The sequence below is a fragment of the Ranitomeya variabilis genome, chromosome 6 (assembly GCF_051348905.1).
Source record: "Ranitomeya variabilis isolate aRanVar5 chromosome 6, aRanVar5.hap1, whole genome shotgun sequence".
NCBI lineage: Eukaryota > Metazoa > Chordata > Amphibia > Anura > Dendrobatidae > Ranitomeya > Ranitomeya variabilis.
The window spans coordinates 4,392,601-4,406,708 of NC_135237.1; the positions used below are offsets into that span (position 1 = coordinate 4,392,601).

At 49.2% G+C, this 14,108-nt stretch overlaps 1 protein-coding gene across 1 annotated transcript in view; it reads left to right on the top strand.

Moving 5' to 3' along the window:
- Positions 1 to 14,108, top strand: part of LOC143781260 (acid-sensing ion channel 1C-like) — a 230,182-nt gene that overhangs the window by 134,078 nt on the left and 81,996 nt on the right. The window contains exon 2 of the mRNA XM_077267758.1: positions 4,551 to 4,701. Coding sequence (XP_077123873.1) covers positions 4,551 to 4,701 — 151 coding nt within the window. The remainder of the gene's footprint in view (positions 1 to 4,550; positions 4,702 to 14,108) is intronic.

Sequence of the window (14,108 nt, forward strand, 5' to 3'; positions counted from 1 at the left end):
TCAACTGACCGAACAATATATATATATATATAAATAGTTTGTAGCCAAAAAAAGTCAAATATACAATAGATCAATGGCCAAACTTATCTGTGCTAAAAAACAAGGAAATGTGAAATATATATATATTCATATTTCACATTTCCCTGTTTTTTAGCACATATAAGTTTGGCCATTGATCTATTGTATATTTGACTTTTTTTGGCTACAAACTATTTATATATATATATATATTGTTCGGTCAGTTGATCTATTTTCTTTAGAGTGTCGCATATGTTAAAGAGTCCTGAATAAATTTACGAAATAAGTATTTTTAACACCAACTCGAGGACACTGAAACTCCGGCCTTGGGGCAGATACCTATTTTCCGAAGTGTGGTACACTCAAGTGGGGTGGCATCAGGGATGTCCTGTGTCCTGGGTAAAACACCCTCAGATTGGGCAAAAGACCAGGATAAATGCCCAGACATTGCACTTGTGCACCATTGGGTACAAAATGGGATCTGGCCCCATGCAGAGGACAAGGCTCAACTGTCCTCGGAAGGTACGAAACTACTGTGACAGTGGGACAAGTTGTGTGTGGAACAGGGCCTCTTGTATCATAAAGTGTATCTGCCATCTGAGCTGCATCACCGGTATCAACTGGTGATCCCTGTGGAGCTGGGTCTCGTGGTCGCTCGAGAGGCGCATGTGAAAGCCACTTTGGAAGTGAAAAGACACTTCAGTGGCTACAGCGACTCCTCTATTGCCCTGAGTTGGGAGGAATGCTGGCAGACGCATGTCGGCAGTGTCGGGTCTGTGGGCTCAGAAAAAGCCCTGAGCAGCAGGCCCCCACACAGTCTATTCAGACTTCTGCTCCTTTAGAGCTACTCATAATTGACTATGTTTTGATAGGGTCTTCCACTTCTGGGTACTCCTATTGTCTGGTAATGACAGATCACTTTACCAAGTATGCTGTAGCGGTGCCAACAAAAGACCAGACAGCAGAGTCGGCAGCTGAGGCCGTGTGTCAACATTTCCTCCAAGTGTTCTGGTGTCTGCAGAGAATACACTCAGATCAGGGGGCATGCTTCCAGGGGACGCTGATGAAAGAGTTGCACCAGCTGTATGGTATTGAACAGTCAAGAATGACACCTTATCACCCATGGGGCATGCGAGTGCTTTAATCGGACCCTTTTGCAGATGTTGAGGACATTAGAGGGTAAACAGCAAACGAGCTGGCTTGAGTATCTCCCCGAATTGATGTGGGCCTACAATATTAGAGTGCACAGCACTGCTGGCTATTCACCACACATGTTGATGTTCGGGAGGCCTGGCAGGGACATTGAGGATTTGAGCATGCTGGATCCCTCCTCCAATCCCCCTCAGACTGCATCCGAATGGGTACAAGAGCATCGGCGGTTATTAAGGGTGGTGCATCAGGTGGTGGGTGACCACCAACATCAGGTGGCCAATAGGGACACGCGACCCGTGCAAGCAGAGCCATTTTCTTCAGGGGATAGAGTGTTGGTGAGAGCCAAACTACGGTCATGGAAGCTCAGTGGCTGGTGGGAGGCGACTCCATATCTGATTAAAAAAATGGGTGAATCCTGAGATTCCAGTTTATGAGGTCAAGCCAGTGGGGACAAAGGGGCCAACCCGTAATCTTCACCATAACATGCTACAACGGTGCTGGTTTGAAGATTCAGCCCCCATTCCCACAGAGCCAGAGGCTGCATCTCAAGGGATGGGTACTCCTATTATTCTTGAATTTGATGGTGTGTCTTCTTCTGCTCCTGCTTACTTGCCCCCTGTGGTCAATCTGTCCCCATGTGAAGAGATTGTTGAGAATGCGGCATGTCCTGCTGAAGAGGAAGAGTCAAGTCAGTTACTTGACCCAGAAGTTGTGTCACAGGGCACCACACCTCAGGAGGAAGCAGCATCATTTGATCCCCCTGATAATCCAACAGAAGAGGCTCCCGCTTCCTGTGGGACTGAGCCTGTTGGAGTAGGTCTCTGGAGAATTACCTGACCTATGGCGGGAATACCACCTCGGTGCTATGCTCAGGACGTTTTTGAGTGGGGAGATATGTCGTGGACGCCAACCTCTAGTGGGGTGGCATGTAAGGGGGTGAACTGTGATAACATTAGGACCCTGCTGTTTCTGCATGTCTGAGCTGAGAGAAAAGACCCGGGAAACTGTGTGGGCGGGGAAGCTCATGAGAGAGGAAAGGAGGTGGAGAAGAGAAACTGCTGTGTGAGAAGCAACATGTGGCAGCTGATGTGAAGGTAGAAGTTTGGACTCTGTAAAGACTGTTTTGCTGCCAGCGTGTAAGTGAGGGTGTTAACCCCTTCCTCTGGTGAACCTGTGGTTCTGTTGTGGAACAATTACAGAGCATTCATGAGAGCTGTGTGACTTTGGAGCTCTGTGGAGTTCCTACTGTGCTGAGCTGAAAAGCAACAGAAAAAATTTATCCAGTGCAGATTCAGGCGGTTTGCTCTCAGGAAAATTTGTGAGTGACTGCTGGACGAGAGATGGTATCCTGTACCATTCGTATTGAGAGGGATCCTGACAAGCCCTGTTGAAATGCTATCCCAGACCATACCCTGAGGCTACAGAACTGTAAGTCCCCGGCGTGTGGGCTTTACATCGGCCAACAAGATGCTGAACCTTGTTTTCTTGTGGTTGTTTTTGGCGCCGAAGATTTTGTGACTGGCTGCAGCCAATGCAAATTATATGCCTGAGTAGAGACTCACCTCAGGTTAAAGGTACCGTAGTAATAGTTACCCAGGTGTCCCCAGATTAAGTGTTTAAGAACTTCTGTTATATTTATATGTATTGTTATTGTGGGTACTCAGTGTGCCATCTCATGGGGTCCCATAATACCACCTCATCCGATTTACACCTGTTTTCTTAGTACCATATTTGACCTTTTGGATAGGTAAATTTATTCTAAACATCAGTGTAACACACTCAAAGTGTGAACTTTGGGATTGGCACATTGATTTCAGCTCTGGCTGAATGAGTGTAATTGAAAGGGAATTTCAGTCTGTTTCCTTCAGTACTAAACCTCACTTTAACTGTAATTTTAGTAAAGACAGTATTGTTATTTCTGCCTCATTCTCGGTTTGTGACCCACTGGATCTTATTCGGACCTCTGGTCTTTACATCTATCTGTTATCTACCTGTTTTGTGCTTCAATAAAGCATTGCCACAGTGTATTACCCTCACCCTATGTTGTCTGAGTAGTATTATGCCCAGCCAACTATAAGGAGAGTGGGCGTTCGGTGGGACAATCCTTGGTACATGCGGTCTCGAGCTAGCAGACCAGACCACCCACTGACCCGTGTCTCCACACCTAAATGTAGGGCCTTTTTTCTGGGTTGCTTCTTCTCCTTGGACATGTTCATAATTATTGACTATTATGTCTGAGAATAAATCCTCCACTTTTCTGGGTGAGAATGGCCTTATCCTTATTGATGGTCACATCTTTACACTTCTCTTTGTGCAGATTTCTTGTTGTGTATTGGCTTCTAGTTTTTATCAATCTGGCATCATCTACTGTGCATTTATCAGCTTCAACTTCTATCTCCATGCATGCATGAGTCCCTCTCTCCCTTCCCTCCCGCAGTTCACGTCTTTGTGGGACGTGTCTCGCTTGGACATCTGCTGAGCCGCCAAACGTCCAGAAATTGCAGGGCAGTAAGTAAAAATTCATCACTTTTTTTGCGCTGTCCATTGTATATATTTAAGACGTCGGTGATTTTTTCGAAACTGAAGAAACTTCTCCAAATGATTCTGACTGTGTTTTGCCTCATCTTATAGCTCACAGTGACGGCAGCTGATGTCTGATATCAGAAGTATGGGCTGTAGACACGAATCACTTATAATCATGGATTTGTTGTGGCTTTCCTTTGTATCCATAAAAAAGTTGTCTGTCTTTGAATCTTTGATATGTTTCCCAGAAAAAATAAAGTTGAGTTGGCTACCCTGATTATGTGACCAATCCAGGTCATGTGTCCGTTGTGACTCGCGCTCTATGATGTACCTGGCGGGGCATGACTGGGCTAGTGACAACAGATACTTGGCCATGTGACTCTTTGGGATGCAATTTAGTGGAGGGATTTACGTTTATTCAGCTCCCTTCTGGGATGACGCCACCCCCAGACGAAGACATTACGCCGAAATGTGCGCCATTCCACAGTAGAGGGCATTTATGGGTAGATGTGTGCCAGTGTATATACTTCCACGTTGGTCTTTCTTTGCCCTGTCCTCTTATATTGCCCTATGAAATGTTGCATGTTCCATTACATGTCCTCTCCTGTGCTGTGTCTCTCATTACCGCTGTATTCAGGCCTCCATCTTCAGTGTTTTTATTTCAGAATGTTCTTTTTGTTACAGTCGTTAAGGCTCTTTACCATTTCTCCTTCTTTTTGCTTTGTTCTTTGATTTGTTCTACACTTAGTCCCCTACTATATACCCTCAGCTATATGTCAGTAGACTTTATATTATTTCCAGTCAGTTTATTTTCCTGTCCTGATGTTGGTAGTGACATCTTTGTCCCTGCGTTTCAGGAGTACACGAGTAATGGAAAGTGCTATACATTTAACTCTGGGAAGGAAGGTTTTGAACTCCTCAACACGTTAAAGGGGGGCACCGGCAATGGCCTGGAACTGATGCTGGACATTCAGCAGAATGAGTACATTCCTGTGTTTGAGGATACAGGTGAGTCATTTCGTGGGCAGGTGAGAATATGTGAAAGATGAGATTTATCTAGACATTTCAGGAAACCTTAACCACAGTGATCTGTAGGACATTATTATGTGTAGGACATTATTATGTGAGTAGTGAATGACATGAGGGTGACCATGTGTATGTAGAAGGCCTTTAGTAGACATACTAGTGACCATGATTCTATGCAGAAACCATCAAAATACCTGTTTATGTGAAAACCATTAGAGGACATAATGATGATCTTGTATCTGGAGACCACTACAGGACATGATGATGATCTTGTATCTGTAGACTACTAGAGGACATGATGATGATCTTGTAACTGGAGACCACTAGAGGACATGATGATGACCTTGTATCTGCAGAAAAATAAAGGCTATGACAATGACCTAGGATCTGGAAACCACTAGAGGGCATAATGATGGCCTTGTATCGGGAGACCACTTCAAAACATGATGAAGACCATGCATCTGTAGACATTACAGGACATGATGATGACCTTGTATCTGTAGACCACTAGAGAATATGAGTTGCCCGCCAGGGCCTAGGGGTACTCCGTACTGGGTCCGGTCGCAATTAAAGGGGTGGTCACGGTGGCAGTGACCCTTTCCATGGCCCTGGGCACCCAAGTAAAAGGGATAGTTTTTTTAAAGGGAGTTGTAAAGCAAAAGTTTGTGACGCCACCTGTGGTGTTCGGTCAGGGGTGACCGACGCTGCTTAAAGGGGTCCTCTGGGGGTGATGGTATGGCAGCAAGATGGTGTTGCTTCCCACAGGTGAATCTGGGTCACCAGGGCTCCCGGTATGCTGGGAAGGGATGGTGTGATGGATGCCGACAAATAAATGGAGGACACAGGGTTGTAACGTCTTTACCTGGTTTACAGGTGGTAGCAGGCCACAGTCCAGGGTACCAGCAACAGGTGGAGATGTGGTCCGGCCGGCCTAAAGGCAATGGTGGATCCCTCTCCCAGATGAGGTCCGTAAGCCTTCCTGCTCGCGCTCGTATGCGAGGTCCTTGCTGCCTGTGGCTCCCTGACAAAGTCCTCTCTCTCCTGTCCTGGACCAGTTACCCGTATGGTGGGCAGTGTAAGCCTTTTTATAGGGTCTCTATCACGAACCGGGCTCTTCATGTACTGCTGCACCTTCGGGTCAGGGTGTGGGCAAATTACATAAAGTCCTTTGCCCTCCGTTTCTGCTGTGCAACTTAGAGTTCAACACAACCTAGGGCTCCCGGTGCCCGGTTGCTGCGCTTCAGCTCAGAGGGTGCCCGGTCACAGTTCCCCTCTATACCCTTTCCTTCTCATTTGCTTCTTTCCTCAGATGCTCACTACATTCCAACCCTTCAGGTTATCTTCTGTTCCTGGAGCTGCAGCTCACTCCTGGCTGCACAGCTCCTCTCTGCTCTCCTCCAACTCCTCTCTCTTTCACTGTCTAACTCCTCCTCCACACCAGAATATATATATCTGGAGGAAGCTCCCCTTAATTCGGGTTCAGAGCTCCCCCTTCTGGCCTGGATACAGAATGTGTTGCATGTAGGTGTGTTACCTGGTAAAGGGAATCCTCCTTGCCTCCAAGCATGACATAACCCTCCCCGAAAGGAAGGCAACATCACTGTAACAACCGGTTACCTGGGGTGTTACACTCCCCCCGTTAACTCCAGTACTCCCGGACTGGGAAAAGAAAAACAACAATACAGGTTAAAGATGTAAACATTTTTGGACATGCATGTCAACAGGTTTAACTGGTTAATCTTAGGCTTCCCTTTATGGGAGGTACTTGGCTTAAACATTGCGTAGCTTATAATTACAAAAGTATAGATAGATGAAAAATGCAAACTTTTTAATATAAGGTGTCCTAGTGCACCAATAATAGCAATGATGCAGTGGACCCGTCATAAACCCCAAATGTTGGCTTGGGCGGGCTACAAAGCATAACAGCCAGACCTGGTCTTCAACCACGCCAGATGGTTTTTCTTAGGTCTGTAAAAGCAAACAAGGTAAACAGAGGTTCCACACACGCTGCTGGCACGTAGTAAAACCAATAAGGGGTACCTTAAGAGGTGCCAACTATTTACAAGTGAGTGTTCTCAGGTAAGCACTGTTCATTACCCTACTGTCTTTTTAAACTGTAAGAAACATCAATAAACACTAATAAAACATAATCAACAATATTTTCAAAGCCGGTATATGTCTCTTTATTTTCTTTTCCAGGGTAGATCCTGGTGTCCACTGCTTCCTGAATGGGGAAGTTCTTTGGTGTATGTCACAACTGGTGACTCAGCTGAAAACAGTCCATTAACAGGGGATTGTGTAGCCTGGTTATGCACTCCACTCTCAGTGGCTACATGGGTATTAGAACATTTCTATGTGCGCCTGGTTACATGTTAGGCATAGTATCCCCTTTCGCCATGGTGCCGGGTAAAGGTACTTTATCTCCAGGATAAAGGTCACAGTCAGGGTGTCCCTTAAGACAGGGGTAAGGAATCTTTTTTCTGCCAAGGGCCATTTGGATATTTATACCATCCTTCATGGGCAGTACAAATTCCACCCACAAAGCACATCCTGACTCGGGCACTGGTTTCAGGACAATCTTTCATTGCATGCCCTTCAGTGTTCAGTAGTGAACACTGCATGTGTGTGCTTGTCACGATAATACAAAAATGCCATATTATATTGTGTTTAGAAGGACATGGCTTTCTACACACACAATGCAGCTGTGACCCCCCTTCCCCCCTCTGCATTCCTTCATCCAAAGGCAAAGCCTAGAGCAGGGACCCTGGGTAACTTGAAACTAGTGTGTGAGCAGGGTGTGGCTTTAACCTGCAGGTGACCAATCCTGTAAAGCCACTCATGGTCCCTCCCCTCTCACTCAGGAATGCCTTTGTCTGAGACTTTGGAAAAGCGTAAATAACTATCAGATCAGTGCACATCATTAACCAGCCCTTTAGTGATGTCACAAGCTCAGAAGTAAGTCACTATACTCTTAGCCCAGCCTGCAGGTTTGGTCCAGGAAGCAGCTAACAGCTTTTCAAGCTGTTTCCCATGCACCTGGATGTATCTCCTGAGCACACGGCCGCCATGCTGATATGAAATGATCTAACGACTGTAAGTGTTCTCTTTTCAACGTTAATCCTATTTTATTTTGTAAAAAATGGTGTATAATCGCCGCACTAACTGAACTGTAGTGGGGATGCACCGAAAGTGATTAGTACCGAAACTGAATTTAAAATAAGGTTTGCTTAGTACTCGCTTGTATAAGTGGCATGAAAATGTGTAGGTCAATCAGGGATTTCTGCTGGCGGGTGCAACTGTTAAAAAGGTTATAGCAGTTATACTGTTTCTGTGGTTAGCTTGAGGTATTCGTTAGTTATATCAAGTATGTACGGAATACTAGGATTGTAAATGTTGAAGTGTACTTACTAGTGATCTCGTTGGTGGTATAGCGTGCACTACAGGACCTGTGCAGGGGGTAGTGGATAGGCCGGCACAGCAACATAATACTGCCTTCAGTACCTAGTCTTACCTGAGAGTAAGGGGGCGCCAGAGAGCTGCAAGTTCCAAACCGGAACTGGGAAGCGGGATATAGATAAATCCCCTTCAGAAGGAACCAGGGGAAACCAAACAACCCCGGGTCGTGACAAATTGGTGTGAGTAGTGGGGACAATAAAGATATCCTCCCCGGGATCCCTGACATACTGCTGGGATCCGTGACATAGTGTTGGCAGCACGGTGTGAACAGTGACATATTGGTGGCAGAGCGGTTTGATAACAGAGCATTAGTGATTTGGTTTGAGCAATCATTCCTCTCACTAAAAACTTGCAAAGTTCTTGCGAGGACTCTGCGCAAATAAGTTTGGAGAGCAAGCTCAGTGTTTACTAGTCCTGAGACGATACTGTGTCTACTTGCAATTACCCGCTCCCTTTCTCTTCATTTTTCTTTCCTATCTTTTATTTGGCAATGTTGTCCGCAAAAGGAGAAGCCTGGTACACCCAGCAGAAGGACACTTTTGTTGGAGTATGTATGTACCATGGCCTGGACCCCCAGGGCAAAACCAAGGCTCAAATGGTCACTGAACTGGTGCAATTTGAAACAGACCAAGCCCGGTCTCAGAGCCCAGCAGACGCAGAAGCCAGAGCAAGAGAAAATGGTGCTGCAGCAGAGGTCCAACCACTGAATGCTGGCCCTACTAGCAACCAGGTCGGATAGGACCCCCACCTGCAGGCGGCCTTGGAACAACTCCCCGCCGACGACCGTGATAGACGTGTGCAGCTGATCCAGAAATACCATGAAAAAGCGCAAAAGTGGGAGGCAGAGAGAGCCCAGGGGGCTGAACAGGAGGGACTATGAACTGCTGCTAGCCCAACTCAGAGCCGTACCATCTACCACGCGGAGCAGTGAGTCAAGCAACGCTCAGTTACCCAAACCCCGGTCAGAGCACTTTCCTGTGATGGAAAAGGACGGGAATTGGACACTTTCCTGCGGGCCTTTGAGAAAGCCTGCAGACAGTACCGGCTGCCTGGCAACAAATGGGCCCAATACCTGACCCCAGGGCTAAAAGGCAAAGCTCTGGAGGCGTTTGCTTCTCTCCCTCCAGACCAAGATGACGAGTATGAGGCCATCGAAAAGGCCCTGATAACCAAATACTAGCCTGAGGTTTACCGTATAAAGTTCTGGAACCTCCAACATGGCCCACACGACAGTTACAGCGATGTGGTGCATGGACTCGGGACCCACTTTGACCTGTGGACCCAAGGACTGTCAGTGACCAGCTATGCACAGCTGCGAGACCTGATGATCAAAGACCAATTCTTACATCTTTGCCCAGCTGAGGTGCGACAGTTTGTGTTGGACAGGGAACCCAAAGACGTGACGAAAGCAGCGCAGATTGCCGATGCCTATGAGGCCAACCGTAAATTGGAAGTGCGGAAGCCAGTCACTGCCAGCTGGAGAGGGGGTAAGCCTTCAACCACGCAGATGCCCCTGCCAGCCAACTCAACAGAGGCCCTGTCCTCGTTGCCAACAGCACCAGACCTACCATCAACCTTCGCCATTGTTTTTCCTGCAAACGGACTGGTCATATCAGCGCCAACTGTCCGGAGAAGCAGAAGAACCCCCCAGCCAAGGCCTGATGCAGCAGTTCTTTTGGTGGGTAGGGCAGTTGGGAGGGTGTGTGACAATGTGCAGCACAACACCGGGGGAGCTATGTCGTTACAGGCCTCAAGGTCACCGGGGCTGAAGGGACCCTCATCCGACCCGAACTGGCGGCCCCTGAAGAGATCATTCCGGGCATAAACCCTGACTGTCACTGGGATTGGGGGCATCCGCTGTCCCCTGCCAATGGCCTGGGTTTATATAGATTGGGGTGCCAGGAGCTGGGTGAAGGAAGTGGGGCTGTCCGATAACTTGCCCACTGATGTTTTATTGGGAACTGATTTGAGGAGGATGGTTGCATACTATGTCACTGACTTCTCTCCCCGATCAGATGCTGATAATGATGGGAAATTGCATGTGTTACCTGACACTGATTCCCTGGGTAATGACGTATTGGATAATGATTTTTCAGAAAATGCTGAGAGTAATATTGATGATGCTAATGATGAACATAGGCACGTGTCACCGTGACAACCACTTGGTCCCTAGGAATGTTGCTGAAAATGATGTAAATGTGCCAACTGAACCTGATAACCGTTTTTCTGCAAAGGTTGATGTGTCCACAGGTGCTGAAGTGCTCAGCCACATCACTCTGCGGGGTGGGAGGTTGAGGAACCCATAACAGGAGCAAGAGTCAGTGCTCAAGAAAATGGGGAGGTGCATGGGAACCGTGAGGAAGGTGATGCCATGCAATTGACCAGTGCCACCGAGGAAGGTAACTGGCCCATAAGTAGCACTGCTCCTGGAATGTTGGGGTGGATGGGGAGGTAGTACCCATAGCAGCACCGGCAGATAGGTCTGTGGAAATCCCCGGGGAGACAGCCTACCTAGCTGCTGTCACCCGCAGTCAGAGTGCCCAGAACGCAGATAACGTTCTGCCTTCAGGACCATCCTCAGTCACAGTTATGACTGAACCAGAGATAGACCCAGAGCAGGTCCCAGAGGGTTACCGTGGGGAAGGGACCCTGACGTCGCTTCTGGCTTCACCTAGCCAGAAGTTCCAGGCCGCTCTGCGCTCAGATGCGAGCCTAGAGAATTTGAGACAAATTGCCGAGACACCCACCTCCGTGACTGATAAGGAGAGTGTATTCTGGGAACGAGGGAGGTTGTACCAGGAGACAGTACCTGGAAAATTGCAAAAAGGAGTTGTAGATGGAAAGACAGCTGGTCGGCCCGCAGCAATTCCGGAGTGAGTTGTTGCGGCTTGCCCATGAGATCCCACTTGCTGAACACTTGGGGATCAGCAAAACTAAGGTCTGGCTGTCTCAACACTTCTATTGGCCCAAGATGGGGACCGATGTGTCAAGCTACTGCTGCTCCTGTGTCACCTGTCAAAGAGTGGGGAAGACGGGGCCTGCTCTTAAGGCTCATCTGATCCCTTTGCCAGTGATAGGGGAGCCTTTCCAGAAGATCCCGATGGACATTGTGGGCCCGCTGGACGTCCCCAGCAGCTCTGGAAAGCAATACATCCTCACTGTGGTAGACTACGCTACCCGGTACCCAGAGGCAGTGGCTCTGTCCTCAACTAGGGAAGATAAGGTGGTGGATGCACTGTTGGCTATCTTTTCACGTGTAGGATTTCCCAGGGAGATGCTTACCGATTAAGGGACCCAATTCATGTCTCGCCTAATGGAGGCTCTCTGTAAGAGAATGCAGGTGAAGAGTCTGGTATCGAGTGCATACCACCCACAGACCAATGGCTTGTGTGAATGCTTCAATGGTACCCTCAAACAGATGCTCCGCATGCTGGTTGAGACCCAAGGACACAACTGGGAGCATTACCTCCCACACCTGATGTTTGATTACCGAGAGGTTCCGCAGGCCTCTAAGGGCTTCTCTCCCTTCGAGCTCCTGTATGGCAGGCGAGTCCGGGGACCCCTTGGGTTGGTAAGGGAATTCTGGGAAGAGGAGCCGAACCCTTCAGAAGTGTCCATAGTGGAGTATGTCTTGCGCTCCCGTGACAAGATGCAGACCTTGACGCAGTTGGTGCATGACGACATTATGCAGGCTCAGGATGATCAGAAGCACTGGTACGACCGGAACGCCCAGGAGCGGGCCTACCACGTGGATCAAAAGGTGTGGGTGCTGGTCCCCATACCAAAGGAAAAGCTTCAGGCAGCCTGGGAAGGCCCGTACGTCATCCACCAACAGCTCAACCTGGTCACCTACGTGGTCATGCTTGACCACGCACGGGGTAGGCGAAAGGCCTTTCACGTCAACATGATGAAGGCACATCACGAATGTGAACCTTACGTCCTACCAGTCTGCAGCCTGCCCGAAGACGGGGAGGAAGACCCCCTCCTGGACATGCTGGACCAAGCCAGGGCCGGTGGGTCCATTGAGGACGTGGAGGTAAGCACCTCGCTAATCGAACACCAGTGGTTGCAGTTGCAAACCAAGCTGGAACCCTTCCGGGCCGTGTTGTCAAGTCCTTGAATACTTACCTGCCTTCTCCCAACCCTCGGCGCGCTCCCTACTCGGTCCCTCGCTGCTCCTTCTCTGTCTTCTCCAGATCTCGTTGCGTCGTCACTTTGCGCATGCGCGGTCGCGCCTCCTCCGCCGCTGGGTTACCTGGGAGGTCGTGACCTGACGGCTCCTCCCCAACATGGTGGCGCCCATTGGGTATTTGTTCCCGGGCGTCTTCCTAGGTAAGACGCCTGTGCTTCTATAGGCATACACTGCATTTGTTGTCAGTGCTTTCTTTAAGTCCTCAGGCCCCCTGTGTCTCTGCCGTGCCTGCCCTGTATCTCTGCCGTGCCTGCTCTGTGTCTCTGCCATGCCAGCCCTGTCTCTGTCATGCTTGCCTGGTGTCTCAGTTGCGCCAGTCCTGTGTCTCTGCTGTGCTTGTCCTGTGTCTCAACCGTGCCTGTCTGGCATCAAGTCTTGTCTCCCAGTGTCCATCATTTTTTGTCTCCTTTTTTGCAGCATCGTATTGATCCTTGTCCAGTTCTTGGGTTCCCATCAACGTCCATATTCCCAGTTCTCCCTGCATCTGTCCATTCCCTTCAGTCCTCAGTCTCTTTTCCTCTCCTGCCTGTAGTCGCCCCTTTGGCTCTAGCAGTTGTGTCTCCATCCCCCTTGGGCCTGCTCATAACAATCCCTGTATAGCGGGTGGTTCCATCTGGCCCGCTCGCCCTCGGGGGCTCTAGAGCCATGACCCAGAGGGCCCACTTTCGGGTTCTTATTCTGAATCCTAATATGTGTTCTCCAACCGACCTTGAAGGACTGAGATAGCGGTCCACGAGGTGGACATCGGGAATCATGCCCCACTACGGCGATCACCATATCGAATCTCCAATGAGGTACAGCAGGTTATGCACCAGGAGATCGATGACGTGTTACAGCTGGGGGTGATTCAACGGTCAAAGAGCGCGTGGGCCTCACCTGTAGTTCTCGTGCCAAAGAAGGATCGAACCACCCGGTTCTGCGTGGACTACAGGGGGCTCAACGCCATCACAGCTTCTGACGCGAACCCAATGCTGCACATTGAAGAGCAGTTTGAGAAGTTAGCTGGCGCAAAATACCTGACCATAATGGATCTGAGTCGAGGATACTGGCAGATTCCCCTGAACCCCAAGGCGCAGGAGAAGTCTGCCTTTATCACACCCTTCAGACTGTACGAGTCTACAGTCATGCCCTTCGGCATGAAGAGTGCCCCTGCCACTTTCCAGCGGATGGTCAACCACCTGCTTCAGGGACTGGAGAAGTACGCAGTGGCATACCTGGATGACATTGCCATCTTCAGTCCCTCCTGGGACGAACATCTGCATCATCTCGAGGAGGTACTCAGGCGAATTCACCGAGCTGGTCTGACCATCAAGCCGGGAAAGTGCCAGATGGGCATGAGAGAGGTCCACTACCTGGGGCACCGGGTAGGTGGGAAGACTATAAAGCTTGAACCTGGGAAAGTGGGCACAATCGTGTCCTGGCCCACCCCCTGAACCAAGAAACAGGTGATGTCCATTCTGGGCAGTGCCGGGTACTATTGCCGCTTTGTTCAGAACTACAGTAGCCTGGGAAAACCCTTGCCGGACCTCACCAGGAAGAAGCTGCCCCACATCATCAACTGGACCGACGGCTGTGAGGGGGCCTTCAGGCGTTGAAAACATCACTGTTCAACGTCCCTGTGTTGAAAGCAGTCGACTGTTCTTGGTGCAGACCGACGCCAGTGAGTTTGGCCTCAGTGCTGTGCTCAGCCAGGTCGACTCGGGGAACAAAGAGCACCCCGTATTGTACCTGAGGCGGAAGC